At 34.9% G+C, this 19,941-nt stretch overlaps 1 protein-coding gene across 1 annotated transcript in view; it reads right to left on the bottom strand.

Moving 5' to 3' along the window:
- Positions 1-9,189: 9,189 nt before the first annotated feature.
- Positions 9,190-19,941, bottom strand: part of LOC137396488 (transforming growth factor beta receptor type 3-like) — a 29,523-nt gene continuing 18,771 nt past the window's right edge. The window contains exons 3-11 of the mRNA XM_068082783.1: positions 17,077-17,215; positions 16,533-16,687; positions 15,700-15,774; positions 14,016-14,083; positions 12,725-12,847; positions 12,425-12,522; positions 11,653-11,797; positions 10,699-10,821; positions 9,190-10,166 (exon numbers count right to left, since the gene is read on the bottom strand). Of these exons, the coding sequence (XP_067938884.1) occupies positions 9,786-10,166; positions 10,699-10,821; positions 11,653-11,797; positions 12,425-12,522; positions 12,725-12,847; positions 14,016-14,083; positions 15,700-15,774; positions 16,533-16,687; positions 17,077-17,215 (1,307 nt within the window). The 3' untranslated portion in view covers positions 9,190-9,785. The remainder of the gene's footprint in view (positions 10,167-10,698; positions 10,822-11,652; positions 11,798-12,424; positions 12,523-12,724; positions 12,848-14,015; positions 14,084-15,699; positions 15,775-16,532; positions 16,688-17,076; positions 17,216-19,941) is intronic.

Raw genomic sequence — 19,941 nt, 5'->3', positions numbered from 1 at the left:
CGTCTATTGTCAGATGTTAAAGAGTGACAGCGTTCTGGTTGCAGTCTCTTACAGGTTTGATTCTTCTGGCATGAGTTTGCTGCTGGCAGCAAATCCGCTGTCGAGTTTGTCAAACATACTTTCTTGGTTGTTGTAGCTGACCATGACCTCTTGCGCTATGTTGGCCATTAGGCGACTACAACACAGCATAGAGGCAACAATGACTATTCAATTTTCTTGCTTGCTTGCTCTATCGTTCACTTTGCAATTCTACCTGGCTATATCATATTTAAAAGCAACGTAGCCCATGTCAGTATTTATCATATCATATTGTGAGCCCTGCACGAGGGCTACTTGAGGAAAGTGAACTTTTTCAATTTCTTTATAGTCCTCAGCAGTTTACTGTTTGGATCAACGCCTGCCCAGCCTTTTATAATAGCCGAAAATTTTCTCACACAGTCTAACCTTCAACATACGAAGTTAATCCATAGTGTTATTTGCTCCATATGTCCATCATATTGTTTAATTGGTTCTAGACCCAAGCTGCGGTAATGATTAATTTAAATGTACGTATCACGTTTGTTTACATATAATACATATTATATTATCTTTAATGCTGAGGAGCTAAATGTGTTTTTAAATATTTACTGTTTAAAATATTCTAATCTTGTCTCCAATCTGCCTGACTACCCATTACATTTCTACTTACCCAAAAAAGCCGAAACACTTTTTATACCAGACATCAACATTTTGTCAATTTGCATTATAGAACAGCGTTATGTAAAAAGAACTTTTTTTTCAATACCCATAATTTACTTTACTACTTTTGTTTTCGTCTCAAGGTCTGATTTGTTCTAAACACCACTGATCAGTGTAAATAAAGTTAATATCTATCTATAATATTATAACAAATGCAAGATTGAAAATATTCAAAAAAAACTTGTAAAGCCTAAATTACATGTCAAAACTAAATTAATCTATAAAAACAGCTTTCGTTGTTATTTTGACTTTGAGACATTAACCTAAGTTTAGGTTACGTAGAGGAGTAGATGATAGAAATACATATGTAACTTACCTTGACTTACCTTGAGTTACATTAAATATAATTAAAATTTACCTACTTTATGTGCTTTTTTACAGTTTACTTTTAACTTCTATTAGATTTAAACTTGCACTTAAAAAATGTTAATGTTTTAAAAAATATCCAGTACTGTATGTTAGAAATAACATAGCATGATGAGACAAAGTTGATGTTATTTACTCGAAGTTTGTGTTTTGTGTTGAAAATTTTGTTTGTTGAGGTGATTACAAGTCAAAGTTTTACTGTATATGTATTATTAGTATTTATAGATCACTGAATGGTTCTAAGTAAAACTATAGCAGAGATATTTCTTAGCATCTGAAGTAATTTTAAGAAAACAACATTTTTTCGTAAATTTGTAAACTATGGATGCAATTGTCCTTCATATAGATCTGTTCTACCGTAAATGAATAATTTCTTCTTCTTTTAGTTTCATTGTCATGAACCTCAATGGTGCGGTGGTAGTAGAGGTGACAAAAACAAGAAGGTAATGTTCTCCTTAGACTTAAAACTAGAAAGTATAGAAAAAATGTGAGGAGACACTTTTGGCTATTTTCTACAAATCTTCTGAGTCTATTATTACCGTCTAGCAATTATTAAAAAGGAGAAAATGAAAATGCTTCAGAAGAGACAGAAATCAGAGAAAATGAAGAGGTTAAAAATGAAGAACAAAGATAATGTTTTGAAGTTCTAAAACATTAAAACAAAAACTGTATATGCACATATACATGTAAATTATTTTAATTGTACACCAAATAGCCAAAGCTAGAATGGCTGTGTATCTCCATCAACATTTTCACCTACACACCACCTCTTGTATTATTAAGGTTACATTTCGCTTTACAATTTTACTCGCCACGACCATAGCATCAGTTATGGGCGCTAGTAGTGGGTACTAGCTATAGGTACTTTAGTAGGTACTAGTAGTGGGTACTAGTAGTGGGTACTAGTAGTAGGTACTGCTACTAATACTAGTGGTGGGTACTAGCTGTTGGTACCGGCAGTGGGTATTAGTAGTGTAGACGAGCAGTGGGTACTAGCAAAAAATTATTTGGATCTCCAAAACAGTTTTGGAGTTCAGAAGAGTTTTTAGCTTTTCCAAGTCCCCCCTTCCCCCCCCCCCATCTCCCTGATTTAACTATCCTTCGATTAGTAAGTATATTTCAGAGGTTAGTTCTAGAGTCTGCCTTTATTATATCCCTTTATGTACTCTCTGAATCTGGTAATCTAATGTCAATGCAAAGACTGCATCCTTCTATTCCCTCCACTTGTACCAGCAGTATCTGAAAAGGTCGCATTGGCAGCAAAGACCCTCCCTTCAAACTTTTTCAAATGTTTCGGGCCTTGATGTGAAACGCGTTTTGGCAACCTGAGAGACATCTACATGTAGCTACGTTAAGGTGGTGTGTTTGATCTAGTACCCTACTACACACAGCATTAATAAAACAAGCAAACAGGATTAGTACATACAATAACCTATAGGTAATGAAAGTTCATCATTTTTCTATAAATACATGTAGTTTATTTGTTTATACATAGATGAGTGTTCATGTGAGGCTGTAATCCACTCGCTATATCTCGTTTGTTGAAACACAATTCAGTGAGCCAATTATTTAGTTTGTAATGAGTATTTTTAAATGTCAATATCTTAACAACCCTAACTAATGCCATAAAAGTGTGGCACATATTTCGCTTAATTTTGTGTTATTTGTGTAAAACTCTCTACTAACTGGCCAAACAGCATCATAGTCAATCGTGCAAAAAGCCTCTTTGTCCATTACTTATGGAACAAGTTAGAAGAAATGCTTGCACAGCTAAAGAAGGAGGAGCTAACAACTCCCAAGCTCTTAATCTGAAATCACAAGCTTGCGCCTAATATACTTAACCACTCCATTATTCTCAAGAAGAGGAAATTTCACTGGGCTTTGGATTTTTACTGTTTCAGCCTGAAATGCTTCTTACAAGCTAATAATACTATTTAAGCCTCGCAAACAATGTAACAGACGTTTGCAGTCAGAGCGGGAGAGTCATAAAACCAAAACAACCATCACAATTTGGTAAATGTGCAGTTAGAAATCTTTTGGTTAGCTGCTTATCCATTTAGTTAATACTCTTTACTGTAGCTGATTTTTATTACGTCCAAAAGTGGTAGAAACTGTTGTTTTTATATATTTGGCTGACTGCCTCAATAAGGACGCCATTGTGCCTGCTAATCTATATATTTAAATCTCAAAGTTTCTGCAGGATTAGTGTGTCCAGCTATAGCTAATAAAATTTAGGAATAAAATATACGTTTCATTTTTGGATTTGATTTCGGAACCACTCGTTCGCCAGGCAAATATCTTACCAAGTAAGCTACGCGAGATTGAGTTTGATTAATTCATTGGATGGTATATGTCAGTATGTGGGTGAAAATCTGCATACCACACTGCGCAAGTCATTAACGCTTGCTCTCACGGCTCTTATTAGTAAGTTTACTAACTAGCTTACTCAAACTAGCCATTGGCAATGTGCCAGGCTAATGGACAGTGGCAGGCAAATAATGTACATTAACGGCCACTGTTTATAAGCTGTTTTCCAATAAGCTGTTTTCGGCATTTGGCTAGTCTATATATATATATAAATCTCAGAGTTTGTCTTATGTTGATTATTTGAAAAATCAACTTTGCAGAAGATTTGATCTCGGTACCTCTTGATCGAAAATATAAGCGATCTCAACCACTTCACTATGATTATTCAGTTGGCCATTATCAACAGCTGGCCTGGTTATTATTGATTGCGAATACATTAATTACATTGGTTGAAATACTCACTCTTTTAGCGCTTGGGGCTATTAACTAGCACAGTTGATCGTTATGCATAACGTAATGATTATTAAGCTGGCTTAAAACACTGCTATTGTTTTAGTAAGGATGTAGACTACCAGCTTATGAGGCAAGTTACTCGAATTCATTGGGTAATTGTTTTATTTCCCATCCGCATGTGGCATTCTGCTAGTTTTAACAATAAAAGTAAAACAAAGGAACTCAAGATCCTAGAAAAACTTAAATTGCAGAGCTATAATCATTTATCTTATTCTGAATAGTTTTAAGCTATAGAAGAGAACATTAAAAGTTTGTGAGCAATATAGACAGAAATGTTGCCAGGCGTCCTCATTTGTTGACTTTTAATGGAACCGGGCTGTGTTTAGAATATCTTAAGAGAAATAATAAATTTAAGAATCTTTTAAAGAGATCATTTTGTGCAAGCAGGGCGTAAGAGACTAATTTGAAGGAATTCACGAATTCACCTCAAAATTTGTTGACAGGTATAGACAGGTATAGACAAGTATAGACAGGTATAGACATGTATAGGCAAGTGTAGACAGGTATAGACAGGTGTAGACAGGTCTAGACAGGTCTAGACAGGTCTAGACAGATAGAGGCGAAAACTTCTCAGTAAGAGTAAAGGAGCAGAAAACTCCCAAAGTTGTTGGAAAACTTGAGCAGAAAACTCCCCGCTAGTTGTTATAATGCTGCACACTGTTGGTTACGGGCCATGTTGCAAGAGAGACAACTCTATTGTCTTTGGCTTCATGCAGAAGGTCACCTATTGGAAATAATTGCAAAATATTTTTTTCCGCAATTGCAAATCACTAATTCTGTAATTTCAAATTACTAAACTTCTTTTAAAGCAATTCAATTTTTATGTAAAATTTAGAGTATTTCAGTGTGGCGTTATTAAGATTCAAAAATAACTGTCATGCGTCCTTTAAATTACTTCTACCAACAGGTGTGTTAACATGTTAGCGAGTCTTGTTTTTCATTAGTAGTTGTACAGCTATAAATGTTAGTAATACGCAAATGAAAAATTTTTACACTTGCACACTCACTGCATATATACCTGATCATAGTCATATTTTCTTTGGCATCTCTCCCCTTGCTCCTCTGCTGTCGGTGTGCCATATTCATATCACCAGCATGGTCACGCCTCCTTTCACCTCGTCCTCTCTGTCTGCCTCGCCTTGACCCTTTACCTCGCCCCCTTCGTCGCCCTCCTCGTTTGTTCCCTCTGTCATCCCCCTTCATCCCACGTCCTCGCCTTGCCATCTGCAATCTTTTTATTTGCTCTGCACCATTAGGAGCCACAAGCAATTCTGTTTTCTGTGTTCCGTTATCATTTGGTTTGAGAATCTCCTTAACAATAGTATCATAGACTTTCCCAACGCCGTCTTTGTCTTGTTCATAGGTTATGTGTTCTTCTTCCTTCACAACACTGTTTGGGTTGTTTTCAGCCTCTTTGAGTAGAGTAAGCAGGGATTCATTCAGTGCGTGTGAAAACAAAGCTGGAACCGCGCTGTTGTTGACTTGTCTTACCTCGGTCTCTATATCGGCAGCGCTTGTCAGCATAATTAATAGCGGGATAATTGCCAACCATAACGCCATAACTGAGGATGACTGTAATATAATAGAGTAGTTTTATTAGCACATTATCATTGTTTATATTGTTTTTATTATTACATCATTATTAGTTTTATCACAGAATAAGCTGGTGTTGTTTCTTGTCTCTGACCTAGCTTCTCTAGGCTGGGAGGGACAGAACCTTCCTGTAGTTTCATGTACACTTTGTCTTTGTTTACATTATTATTATTATTATTACTATTATACTGCACAGACAAATCTCTACATAAAATCTACAACGAAACTATTGTGCCTTGGATCAATGACTTTTACTACAAGACGGTGTATTTTCATTAACTCATTCCTGGCCTAAAAACATACTATAAGTTTGTAAACAGGTAGACTTACTATAAGTTCTTGGGCCAGGAATGAAAGACTGCAGTTTATTACACATAGCATTAAAACAATTGCATTATATAAAGTGTGTGTAACAAATTAATTTTATGAAGTAAGAGTCAATAGAAAGATATTTTTATTGTCACCTCACTTTAGGGGAACATAGAATGTAGTGTTAGCAACGCAAAAGACAGAGTGGACATAATTAAAAGTAGTAACATATATAACATTCATAACTCATATTATGTGACTTTTAAATTAACCTATTTTCACGATTTTTGTGTTTTAATTTTTCTGTTTTTATTATTCGCCTTCAGTCTTTCCTCTCATTTATAAAACAGGTGTTTTTTCAGACGGGTTGGATTGGAAATTGTTTTTGGTGCAGAGTTTAATTGACTCAAATTTTACATTATATCATAAAATTTAAAAACTAAAGCAATAAGCAGAGATTTTTGTGTATGTTATTGTATTATATTATATATATTATATATATTATATAATTGTATTATATTATATATATTATATAATTGTATTATATTATATATATTGTATAATTTTATTATATTATATATATTATATAATTGTATTATATTATATAGCGATACCACAATAGACATTGCAGGGCAAGTACATGTATGTGTAGTCGTATGTCAGCTGTCAGAGAGCAAACTTACACTCTATATATAGTACGCATAGCGTAGCATGGGTTTTTAACATAGAGATGGAAAGATTCAAGGTATTGAAGTAAAATATACCAGAGGTATTAAACACTCTATTGGTAAAATGATTACTCAGTCTATCAAGTGAAGGCGTGAGTTCAAGTGTTACACAAAAAAAGTGGTAACTGCGACCAAAAATAAAGCTGCAGTAAAGAAACTGATAAACTCAACAGACAATACAAAGACTATGAGATGATATCAAGTCACAGTCCATCTATATATTTATATAAAATCAAGTATTTGTCTGTCTGTCATCGTTCGTTTGTCCAGTTAATTGCGATTGGTTAAAATACACACGCTTGCGCGTCTACTGTTCAGGGTGCAGTGAGAGATCCTGACATGTAATGATTATATGTGCAATTATATACTAGTTATTCCGTTGGCTGCATGGTTAAGTGGTAGTCATAGATAGAGTAAACCTTACTACTATATCTATGTTTACTATATCTATGGTGGTAGTGCACTGGCTCCACATGTGTGGGTTCAATTCCTGTGAGGTGCAATATTTTTTCCTAATGCTCTTAGCTGGCTCTGAACAGACACGGCTCTTATTATAGTAAATATTAAAATATTAGCTCAAGTTACTAGCTTAAGTTACTCAAATTCATTGAGTAAAGAAACTTAACCATTTGCTACTACATCACCTGCCGCTGTTTAAATCTAAATTTTCAACCTTGAGCTAATATGCAGCATAAGAAGTAAGAAATTTTTTTTCTTTCTGTTTTTGCTTTGCCTCGGGCTTTCTAATATTTGAATTATGATTTGGTTAGACACTCAGAAATAAACAAATACCTTCGTTTACAAGTTAGAATGGTAAATGTTGTATATGTTGACTAAAAATAAATTTTTTATGCAAAAACTTTTTTATTTCTCATGCACTGACGAGCGTTCAGCTAGCCTTTACTATAATAAGAGCGTTCATGTCTCCATCCAAAGCCACGCTAAGAGCGTTAAAAAAATGATTACACCAAGCGGGAATCAAACTCAATCACCCAAAATTGCAGCCAAGCGCACTACCAACTGTGCCATTGAGCCACCTTGCAGCACTACAGAATAATTGTGGACATACTTATTATCAATGATGATCTCTCACGGCTCACGGTGTTGCCATTGTACTGGTATTATTATAATAAGAACTCAATACTAGTTCCCAATACTTGGCAGTCCTGTGTACCATGAGAGATTGTAATGAGTAATCAGTATGCACATAATTCTTTAATAAAGTTGCAGCACGGTCGAGTGGTGTAGTGGTTAGTACGCTGGTCTGTAGTTTGGAATAACTTAGTTCTATTTTTGTGTGAGGCTGTTTTTTCCTAATGCGCTTAGTGTGGCTATAGACAGTCGGACAAACAGATAGTTGGATAGACGAACGCTACTCTTATTAAAATATTAATTGCTGCGAATAGATTTGAAGACTTAATCTGTTTACATAAAAGTATTGTAACTTTTATTGTGTAATAAAATCTTATGTTATGGTAATGTAATATACTGTACAATAGAACTTTAAATTTCATAATTCATATTATTATGAAACTGATGAAACTATTAGGAAACAGCAAAAGCTTACCTCAACAGGTAGTTTATACCCTGCAACTGCCTCACAGGTAGTTAATGGTTGGCTTCTGTTTGAAGAATAGGAGGCTAGCTGATGTGTGATTTAAAACAGTTTGGATAAGAGGTTGTTGTCATGCCGGATTATAGTTAAGCTAGACGGTCATTGTTTCCCAAAGATTACCGTATATATGTTATTCTGCTCCTTGAACAACCATCATTCTGTCATGGTGGTTGTACAAAATTTACTTTCAGCCAACCCACTTTTGGTGCATCGCTGGAACCTTGAACCATCCCACAGACGAACACTGATTATCCAAATAGACTATTGCTTATTGACCTGGCCTTGCTATATGAATATTTCAGTTGCATCAAACAACAAATTATTGCAATTATGAGATAATGTAGTGTATTATATATTTTTTTTTCTTCACCCCGATTAACCCATATGGGTGGTAATTTTTGCTCTAACTCGGGTCTCCTACCAGAGACCTGGGAGTTTGAGCACTCGCCTCAAGATCTTAGCTGTTCCCAATAGCGCACCTTTCTGCAACTCACCTGAGTTGATTGCTGTCGGTATCTGGGCAAGCCACATTTTATGCGCCGGTGTTATTGCGCCCAGTGCCCCAATGACTACTGGAATTACAGTTGTTCTTACATCCCAGCATTTTTTAATCTCTTCTCCAAGAGGGAGATATTTTTCTACCTTTTCTTTGCTGGCTATATTGTAGTCATTGGGTACTGCTATATCTATTATAGTAGCTCTCTTGTTCTCCTTGTCCACCACCACTATATCTGGTTGGTTTGCTAGGACATGCTTGTCAGTCCGGATGTAGAAGTCCCAGAGGATCTTAGCGCGGTCATTTTCATTGACTTTACCAGGAGCTTCCCACCATTGTTGTGGTTTATTAAAGCCATTCTCATCACATGGGCTTGCTCATACATATCATTTGTTGTAAACAAAATCTGTTTTTGATTGTTATAAAATATACCAACCAGTGTCACTTGCTCGAGAGATTAATATACATTAATATATTGTATTAAACAACTACCCGTAGAGCATCACATTGAACATAGAGTATAACAGTTATGTACAGTATCTATCGAGTAAAAATTAACATATATTCTAGCTTGACTTTACCTAAAAAAATCAATTATCCATTGGTCTCATATTTGTGAGGTACACTGTAAAATATAGATAGGTTCTCAGGCTAAAGAAATATACTCAAAAATTGCTAGAATCATAGGCGATGAATGACCAAAATTATTAATATGTATCTTCAATAAAATACAGATAGATAAATGAAGGCAATGTACAATCAGTCCCTAAATATACAATAGAGTAGATACTGTGTTGCATGACACATTAGAGATACATGGGAGTTATTACTTACTAGTTTGAGGAGGGGACAACTTCGCATTGTGTATCCCTGAGAAAGTTACAAGGGGCACTCCCGTAGACTACCTACATTTATACAGCTAATATTCTACAAACTGACTATTGTATAAACAGACTACAAGAATTAAGTGTTTCCCTGAGTATGTACGAAATATCCTACCAATATCATGACCTTGACAAAATATTGAAGTGAATAAATGCCCCTTTTTGTAACGAATAACAAAAATATTGAATCTGAGGTAATAGCATAAAAGCTTCTGTTAAATCAAAAAGGATTTTCTCTATGATGACTCGTCAGAGCTCGTTGTTTCCATGTGTCCATTCATGAGCTTTTCTGTAGGCGCTGCGCTGTCTTGCGATGACAGCCCATCATCAGATATGGAGACGGATTGCATTGTTTTATGAGGCTCAGTTTTGGCATGGCAAAACCGTACCATTGCGGTAATCCCAACTCCAAAAAGAAACGAAAAGACAGCTATGACAATGGTCCATTCGAGCGAGACCATCGTCGCCCCAGTTTTGTCACTCGGCACGTTGCATATACAATTGAACTCGGGCTCAACAGGAGTGCAGTTCTTGGGCCGATTGGAAGTAGCTTCACTTGTAATATGTGAAGAAGTTCGGACTGTGGTCAGCAAAGGAGTTCTTACATGATTTTTCTCCTAAAAATAATAAAAACTCATGCACCTGTGGCTACAAAGAAAACAAGTTGGTAAATACAGTAAACACTCCTATAATGGATTATCTACGTTGTAGGGGTGTCTACTGTATTTGTGATATTTTTTATAGTACATAACATTGACATACATTTGTTCTCTTAGTGGTCAACTAAACGCCAATGTCAAGGTAAGCCTTACGGGTTAAGCTTTGGCCACTGAGCTGTTCCTGAACTGCAACCAGTACTGTTTAACAGAATCAAAACACGAGTTTTGTAAAGATGGGGATGAGTTTTTTTTGACGATCATATGGTGAAATTATATTACCATAATATGGTAAAATTTGCCTGGTTCACCACAACTCCTTGTGGGTTTCTCAGGGGCTATGCTCAGGTTTCACCCCGACTAGTACCTATCTGTTTTAAGGTCAAGTGCCATCCACCGGCATTCAACCCCTGTTGTACCTAGTTCCCAGTAGTTTCAACCCACAGCAATAGCTCATGTCTGATTTATTAAACTTCTATCCAGCGCAACCAACCTGTGTTTGTGGAACCCGAGATGGTCTTTTAACAACTGTTAGTAAGTCTGGGAGAGACGCATCAATCATTCTTTGCGTATCTGTTTTGACTTCTTTGTTACAATATTCTTCCTGTGTCTCGCACTAAAAATAAACAATTGAGTTACATGAGGCGATAGCCTAACAGCGGACTACTGGTTTAAATACCTGACTTGCAAACAACAGGCTGAAATTCTATTTACAAAAAAGAATCACATCCAACCTTAAATAATTCGCCTGCAACTAGGCAAGTTCTTCTATCGTCAAGGTGCACTTGCCATTGGACTCAGACATGTCCAAGCAAGATGACACAACCATTGATTGCGCAACAATGCTATTAAAAACATACACAGCCTCTGCATAGCAGTAAGCTACACAGACATCATTTTCGATCTTTGAGTGATTTCTCACACACATTTGGGTATTTGGCCACTGCATGAATATCTCTTGGTTTAGTCTATAGTGTGTGTTAACAGATAACAGCTACACACGTGTAGACAGAAAATATGTTGATCATGGAGGATCCATCTAATTGAATATTACTTCTATTGATTGAATTCCAGAGAGCAGATAACTCTATATAAAGAGCTAACCATTGGCACCTTATCTGACTTCGGGAGTTGTGTTCTTAATTGTTTTTGTAATCTTAGCACTCAAGCTCATGTTTGTTTGAAAATGGGAGGAAACCAAGAAAAAACTGGTAAGCTTTTTTATTCAAAGACAAGCTGGTTTAATAAAAAATAGCCATCAACCTTTAAGAGATTAGTGACGTAAAAGTAGGATAAATATATCTAATAATAGTTGGTTAAAGCCAGTTTCCTATTGGTATAATACTGCATCTTAGGCCTTTTATACATTTTCTCTCATTGAACACTTTTCTAAAAAGCGATTGAGTTGTTTTGTAGCAGTGAGTTTTAACATTTATCTTCATCATACCTCAGCGCTTTGCGTAGGAGAACAGGCAGCGAGAGTGCAGTACAACTGCGTAGGTCTGCTGCCGCACATTCTGGCTCGCAGTAGAAACTTTCTGGGGGCTTCAGTGCTGTCCTCTTTAAACTGTACATCTTTGTCGACTGAACACCTGTAGGTAATAGGAAAAAATATCTAGTCTAAGTTTTGAGTAAGTCACAACGGGTAGCGCTATGACCGCCTCCACTCATGATCCTATACGTCATCAATTCTATGGTTCTATGCGCATGTCTTTAATATTGATTAATAATATATACTCATGTTATATTCTTTTTGTTTTATTTCATTTTCATCTGTTTTATTTCATTTTTTTTATTCAGATAGTTGTTTACATAAATTTAGTTTTTAATAAGTTGTTTTACATAGTTTTATCTAGTGAATTTGTTTCAATGCTCTATATCATTACTTTCATGCCATTTCTTTTGTCATTACTTTTTTAAAGGTCTTCAGGCAATGAAACAAATTAAACGACTCGTGGGGCATTCTTATAAGAATGCCTGATCTAACATATGATAGGTTTTAAGATATGAAGCAATCTCGGAATCAATTAACTTTGTATGTAAGGTTTGATGGTATAACTCCGATTAGGTCATAAGTGTAAAGCTGCAACCTATCAATTACATAAGCACTTTCAAAGCTATAGCAAATGATGACCTTAATGCTTTCTCTTGTTTCAGATCAATTGGAATTATGTTGCTGAAGGAAAGACAAGAATGGAAACAAGAGTGGAAGGACTTACCCATTTTTTATTAAGTAGTGGACTTCCCTCCTACAGCTCCAGTAGCAAGAATGAAGTACAAAGTTTTGTTCCTTATTGTCAGCGCTCCACGCTGTCACCTACAATTCAATTCTTGAACTTATTAAATCTGATATTTATATCATTGTGGTCAACAGGCTAAAACTGATGTTCAAGCGTTTTGTTACCTATTTATTTGCTATAAAAAACATCAAACAATCTCAAAACTTCAGTTTGAAGTTTTTAAAATTTTCAAGTTTTCAAGCTTTTTATTTCCAGTGATAATTATGGTCTTCCCTTTACCTTTGCATATAAACTTGTGCCTCTGGGAATACCCCTTTCTGTGTCCACTTCTATGACATAAGAATCCGTATTGTACAAGTTGATAGCAGCTCTTTCTATCGTCAATTCATGAGAATCGTCTTCCTAAACATTCATGCGTAGATGTCAAGTTATGCTTCTTACTTGTTGTAATCATAGAAAAACATGAATAAAGAGTGGGCAACTCCGACTGTCACTGTTTATATGTATTTGTAAATCTCAGTGTTTGTCTGTCTGTTCAGTTATAACAATGAAGTTTTAGAAACAAAAAGTCCACTTCACAGACAATTTGACCTCGGAACCTCCAGGTCTTCAGATGTAGACAGGCTAACCAACCCATTTGAATATGTGACCAGCGGGCCATAGGGATTAATAATAGTGCAGATATTTGTTCCATTGGTTAAGATAGGCACACTTAAAGAACTTTGGAAAATACTATCGGTCATTAATTAGCAAGCTTGATCCTTACACGAGACATAACGTTTATAAAGATGGCTTCTGATGTGGCTCTTGCTATAGTAAGATTTTTACTAGCTTAAGTTACTAGCTTACCAGGTAAGTTACTGAAACTTATTGGGTAATTACTTTATTACCTATGCAAGGCCAGGAATTCAATTAGTAAGATTATATAATATTAAAGAGCATTGGCTAAAAGTAGATTTCGGTAAAATTGTGGCAAAGCTACGTTACGTAAAAATCTTTATAATTCTATTTAACCTCTTCATACATAAGTAGCTTTGTATTTTTATTCAAATCTATAAAATTAGGTATTTTTTATATACTGTTCACACCATGTCAAGTGGATATTATATAACAACTGGTGTTACAATCATGTAGCCATGGATGTATGTATAACTTTTATTGGCATTGGTACCGTACTTTTCGGAGGTGAAGTGAGTTTATTGAGTGAGTTGAACAAAAGTGTCTTAAAAATTGGTAACCTAATAGTATTGTGAAGTCAGGATAGTGAATTGAAGGTTGTACAAACAGAAAGTTCATAAACTAAAACATACAATGGTGGATGTTGTATGTTGGTATCACGAAGGGGATACAGAAAATTAACAATTTACCCAAGTAATTAATAACATCTAAATAGTAGTATACAAATTGTTGTTTATGTAGCTTATATTCAAAATTATTTTTTGAGCTGTAATTGATTGGTTGATTGTTGTCAAGAGAAGATAACTACTAACAAGATTTCTTGCAGTAGTCATATTGTTGCTACATGTATATTATACCTGTACATGTAAAAGGAAGAAAGATAAAAACTTACCGAACCAGGTGGTTTCCTGCCACTGCCAAAGGAACACGTGATGGGAATTTCTACAGGAACATTTCTTTCTGCAAAATTTAAGGCTTTATATTAACACAATTCAAAACATAATAATAATAATAATAATAATAGCAATTTTGACTCATACCAGAATGGCAGTTGAAATGCCAATCAGATGGTCTCATTTCGATAACCAGTTGAAAAAGCGGACGTTTATTTGTAATATGCTAAAATCATAAGATGTCCTGAAGATGGCCACCGTGTGAATGAGTCAGCGATTAAATAAATTTTGTTTTTGGGTTTTAACTGCCTATTAAATTCCTAAAATAGCTTTAGGGCATATAAAAAAGCTATAGATAACAAGCATTTGAACGATTTAGTGTGTTCAAAATATCGTTAAATAGAATCATAAAAAGACCATTGATGGCGCACAAATGAGTTGTATTTAAAACTAGTTGAATGTCCGGCATCGCACGAGTATTAAAAAACAGCTTATAAACAGTGGTAGGTAATGCAGTTGCCTGCTACTTGCCATTAGCCTGGCACGTTGCAAATAACTAATTTGAGTAAGCTACTATTTGTATCGCTAAACTTACTCATATGAGCAGTGAGAGCAAGCTTTAGTGATGTTGTCTAACACAGAGTGCTATCCGTATTTTAACCAACATAGCGACTCATACTGCCCACTGGAATCATTGCATCTCGCGTAGCTGAATTGGTTAGGTTATTGCCCGATGAATCAGGAGGTTCCGAGATCAAATCCAGCACGAAGTGGTTATTTCTTTTTAAGTTTTAATAGATATAGTGGGACACACCGAATGACAGACTTTGAGATTTATATAATTATATAGACAAACAGACGTAAAAACATTCAATAAATGCAGCGAGTAAATATTTTTGAGAAAGCAACACACCAGTGTCAAAACAGAAAAGGTTATTTAATAATATTTAAGTTTTATATTTTTTTAGAGTGAGAAAAGTCTTTTACACGAAAAACTTAGCTTCGAGCATAAACTAATTAATTAGGAATGAATAGAACAAGTCAGATATATAAGTGTAAATAAAATAGGCAAGGAAAATAGTTCAAATGATTTTTAGTTATACTTTAAAGGCTGATATTACAAGGCCACACAAAATGATGTTGGCATCGATGCAAGAAGAGCAACTGATATGTTCAAAATATGACACAGCTGGCAGCGACAGCAAGACCAACATGATGGTATCTAGTTGCAATGCAGACAATTAGTCTTTTCAAGGTCAGACCAGCGGACATTATTACCATAGCGATATATTTTTTGTTTAAATATAATAATACTGTACTTACTACAGGAAAAAATCACTCGTGTGTTTTGATGATCAGTAAGTAATATTTAGAAGAAATATTCAGTTTAGGAATTATCTTTGTGAATTTACAAATGTTGTCTTCAAGGAACTTTGACCTGATCAGATAAGAGTCACAGCTGCATAAGGGCAGCCAGGTCAGAGGTCAAGTAACTTCAACAAACTGGCAGCTTGCTACTGATTGTCATCGCTCCTAATTTGTAAGTTTATCAATTACACTCAAAGCATAGTTAAAACACATAATTTATTATTTCCTTTTTACATTTAAACTTTTGAAATTAGATTTAGATTAAAAGATTATAAATTCTTAGATTTTAAATGAGTCAAACATGCTTCTAATTACCTGCTGCATCTTCATCATCCGGTAGTGAGGTCATTAACGTTGTGATGACTACCTTGTTTTCTATTGTGACAACAGCTGTAAGTATTAAGAAGTGTGTTACAAATAGATTATGTGGCAGAAGTCAATGATTTCAATCTACCATAGTCTAAGACAAAGTCTAATTTAAGCGATATTCAAATTTAGGAAACTGGAACTGCTGATATATTAATAAGATGCAACAGCTGATGATCATCATATCAACTAATCGAATATATATACGGTATGAACAAAAGCTAAAATAATAATGGTATTCGATAGAGGAAGCTAGACAACATTCAATAAACTGCTCTATTGGACTTGCTAAACAACTTACAAAAGGTGCTGTCTATCTAGGCTCAATAGTTCTGAATGGATAGCAGTGTTATATCTAGCAACAGCTAGGAAATGGATCAATAATAAGAATTATAATGTTTACTATAGTGATGATAAGAATAACAACTCTGGCGAAATAATAATGATTATTATTAAATGATAATGGTTACAAGGAAGTTTCTTGAATGATGTTAATAACAACGGAAACCTTTTTTAACTGGGATTACTTCTAAATCTAAGGTCAGACAACTCCTAATTTTTGGTAGAGCTACTAAGAGTATCAGGTTTCAAGAACTAGGTTAAGAGTGATAATTTAATGAAAATAACCCCATATAGTAACATCTTTATATGAAACTTAATTGTAGACTATACAATAGACTTCTAAATATGGTAGCATATTTGGATAGAATTCAGCAAGCTCAACAGATGCTGGAACTGCGCACAAACACCTTTGAAGACATCCTATCGAGTATGTTACTCACTATAGTTACTACTGTATATAATCTTGGTGTCGCAGTCTTCAAGCTTTGTGTGCAAATTGAAGTGTGATTGATTGACTTGGGCTTTGCACTCGGACGAAGCCAGGCTCAGCTGTGTTGGGTTGACAACTCCCAATTCAATCACCTTTGGAATCTTGCTAAAATGACAAATTGAATCAATTAAAAGATTATCCATCAAACTGTAAATAGTTTTGCTAGTGCTTTATTATTGTTAAAAAACTTTTAGAGAATGCTGGAAACATCTAAATAGAACTTTGCAGAAAAATTTGTGAACTTTGTTTGTGGATAGCGCAAAAGAACTCAGATCTGTTAGCATTGACACAGGTTATATGTTGCACTTTCTCCACATCAAAACAGCAAAGATTGCTGTTTATAAAACAAATATTTGCATCATAAAGAGTATCAAAACGAATACTAAATGCTTTAATATTAAAATACTAATTAAAAATCTATTGCAAACTTATTTACAATTTCTAAAATAAAACAAGATTTATCTTCTCCTGTTTTTCAAGAAAACACAGCTTACCGAAAAGAAACATCTAGTTCATCCTTTGTGCAATCAACTTTCATAGATGATTTAAGAACCTTTGTTGTGCTGTGGATATTTCGATATAGGAATGCATCTTCATCCAAAAATACTTCTTCATGTTTGGAGCGGCTTGCAACTGTAAAATGTCATTTCACAAACAATAAACAAACAATAACAAGCAGACTTATACCTTAAATTCGTGCCACTCTTTTTATGAAGCTTTAATTGTACTGTTTAGAGATATGGTCACAAATGTGACCACATGGTCATATCTCATCAGTGAAAAAGAAGATGGTTATAAATAAATCTAAGATGTTGTCGTATCCATTATAAAAGCAGCGGAAATTCAAATTCCATTGTTATTACAGATTCTCTGACCGAACTCACACTGTTGTACAATATTTCTATGAACAGGCAATATATAGATTGTAGCTGTCATAGGAATTTATTACCCTGAATCACGACTACAAGGGTTAATTAGCCACTGTTTTCATCATCACTCTTTCTAGCCGTTTGTGTTAGTGAGTTCAACTTGAGAAGAGAGATACAATTACAAATGGTTGTAGTTAAGGGAAGGCCAGCGGCTATAAAGGCCTTGGCTATGCGCATGAATGGATAAATAGCTGAGCAAGTATTTACTCAAGAACACAAAAGCTTGCCAATTATGCCTTTTGTGTTCCGTTTGTTTGTCTTTCGGTGCAGATCATAACGAAAAAACTAGATTTATAATTCAATGCATAGAACATGGCCAATAATACTCATGTTTGAACTAAGCACCCCATGACAAATACTTCAACCGCTAAACAATGTTACACCATTTTCATCGGCGTCTCCCATCTCTGGCCAGTCCAATAATGGCCGCTCACCGCTTGAGCTCTTCTAAGAACGCATCTAGAAATAAACAAATGCTTCAGGCCAGTTTTGGCTGTCAGCGAATCGAGTGGGCAAAGAAGATGTGTATCATGTAGAGGTCAATTGGTACTTATTTGGGATAATGGGCAAACAAAAAGAAAGGGGTGACTCATTGAGTAGTTGATGCAACTGCAACCTGCTACTACTAGTAAGGTTTTACTGATATGCGAAACAGGAAACAAGGTATTGTCATTGAGCCTTGAATCAAATACATTTGACTATAATTGCAATGACACGAATAAGTGAGCAAAGCATACTAGAATCTTTTCATTGTAAAATGGCTGTTGGCTGCTGTACATTACTGTCACCGACAAAGAGTGATATATTTATGCCAAATCAAATTGTTTACATATCTGAGTTTCAATAAAATCTCTAGTTCATGTATTGTTTCTAATGATGAAACTGGTAATTGCCCTTGGTTTTTGTAAATTTAGGGTTTGATTTTCAACCACTAAACTATAGCTGCAAACATTCAGGATGTTACAAACGCTTTTGCTTTTTGTGAAATTGCAGATAAATATCGTACAAACATATTTTCATAACTCTATGCATTTTTCTCAAAGTTTGCCAAAAATAGACGCAACAACTCAGCTTAGAAGCTAATGATTCTTTTTGACCAAAGATTGAGAGATAATCGCTCAAAGATCTCATCAAGATATTCGCTTGGTTCCAGCATTCAGTTTTACTTTATATGGATATGCCAATGGAGGAAGAGGTCATACGTGTAAAGCACAAATTAGCTGATTATTTAGATAAAGCAGAAGTAACCATGGAGATATACTTTTAACTTTTCCTACTTATTCTAGAGCCCAAAGCCTGATGTCCAGTGGCTAATCATTATGAAATAATGGCTACTTTGAGCTGGCTAGTTTTCAGAGTGGGTAGATTTTGTTGTTTATCTTAAAATTTGGTGACAATAATTGAGGGTGTTCCTGATGTCAACTGTAGTTGAACGCTTTCTTACTTCTTTTGGAGAGATGTTTGGCACCTGAAGGTTGACCCTAATTCTATGCCTGACAGGGCTATAATTCAACCCTTTGCCTGGAAGAACTCTAACTCTTAACCTTTTGCCTGAAAGAGCTCTAACCTAAAACCCTTCACTTGGAAGAGCTCAAACCCATAACCCATTGCCTGCAACCACCAGTTTTCACCAACTGACACCATGAACGGATGATGGCAAGCCTGAAGTAAAATGGGCTGGTAATTTACCTTGTTACCAATGGTTCAGGTGAATTTGACACCTAAAAATTGAGCTCTGAGTGTCTTTCTTATCATGGTTAGAGATGGTTAACTCAGGCATCGTATGAGGGTGCTTAGGCCAGAACTTCTACCTTAACATATTGTTTTTATAGAATTGCCCATATACACAGAGGTCAGCTGTTTTATAAGCACCTACTTAATTTGAAACATTTTATACACTATAAATTGGTTATCCGTCTCAACAAATTATTTTATAAAAAAGACAGAATGTAAAAAATTTGACATCACTGTTTTTTATGATTTTATCATTTTTCTGGTTTTGGTAAAGCAGCTTATCAAATTTTACCTCAAAATATTTATCTAAAAAAGATTTTAGTAATCCATTTTATCAAATTTTGGTAAAGTGGATTACTAAATCTTTGCCTAAATTTTAGCAATACTTCTAGCTAAGAACAGGTTAACACAAGCTGGAGGATGTCATTATCAAAATAAGTAAATTTAATTGTTTTAGATTGCACTTCAATATTTCAGCTCAAAATAACATAAAACCTGTTTTCTAAATGCCAAAGTGTGAGTGATCTGTTGGCCAAACTACTTATTATGTCATAACCTACATGAATGTTTATTACCTACATAACCTACATGTATGTTTATTACCTACACACCCTACACATATGTTTATTACCTACATAACCTACAAGTATGTTTATTGCAAAAATGTATATTTTTCACAGCTTTCAAGCTTTCTGT

This window comes from Watersipora subatra, chromosome 5, assembly GCF_963576615.1.
Source record: "Watersipora subatra chromosome 5, tzWatSuba1.1, whole genome shotgun sequence".
NCBI classification, from domain to species: domain Eukaryota; kingdom Metazoa; phylum Bryozoa; class Gymnolaemata; order Cheilostomatida; family Watersiporidae; genus Watersipora; species Watersipora subatra.
Note: the sequence above shows the minus strand (reverse complement) of the source record. Positions and strands in the feature narration are given on the sequence as shown.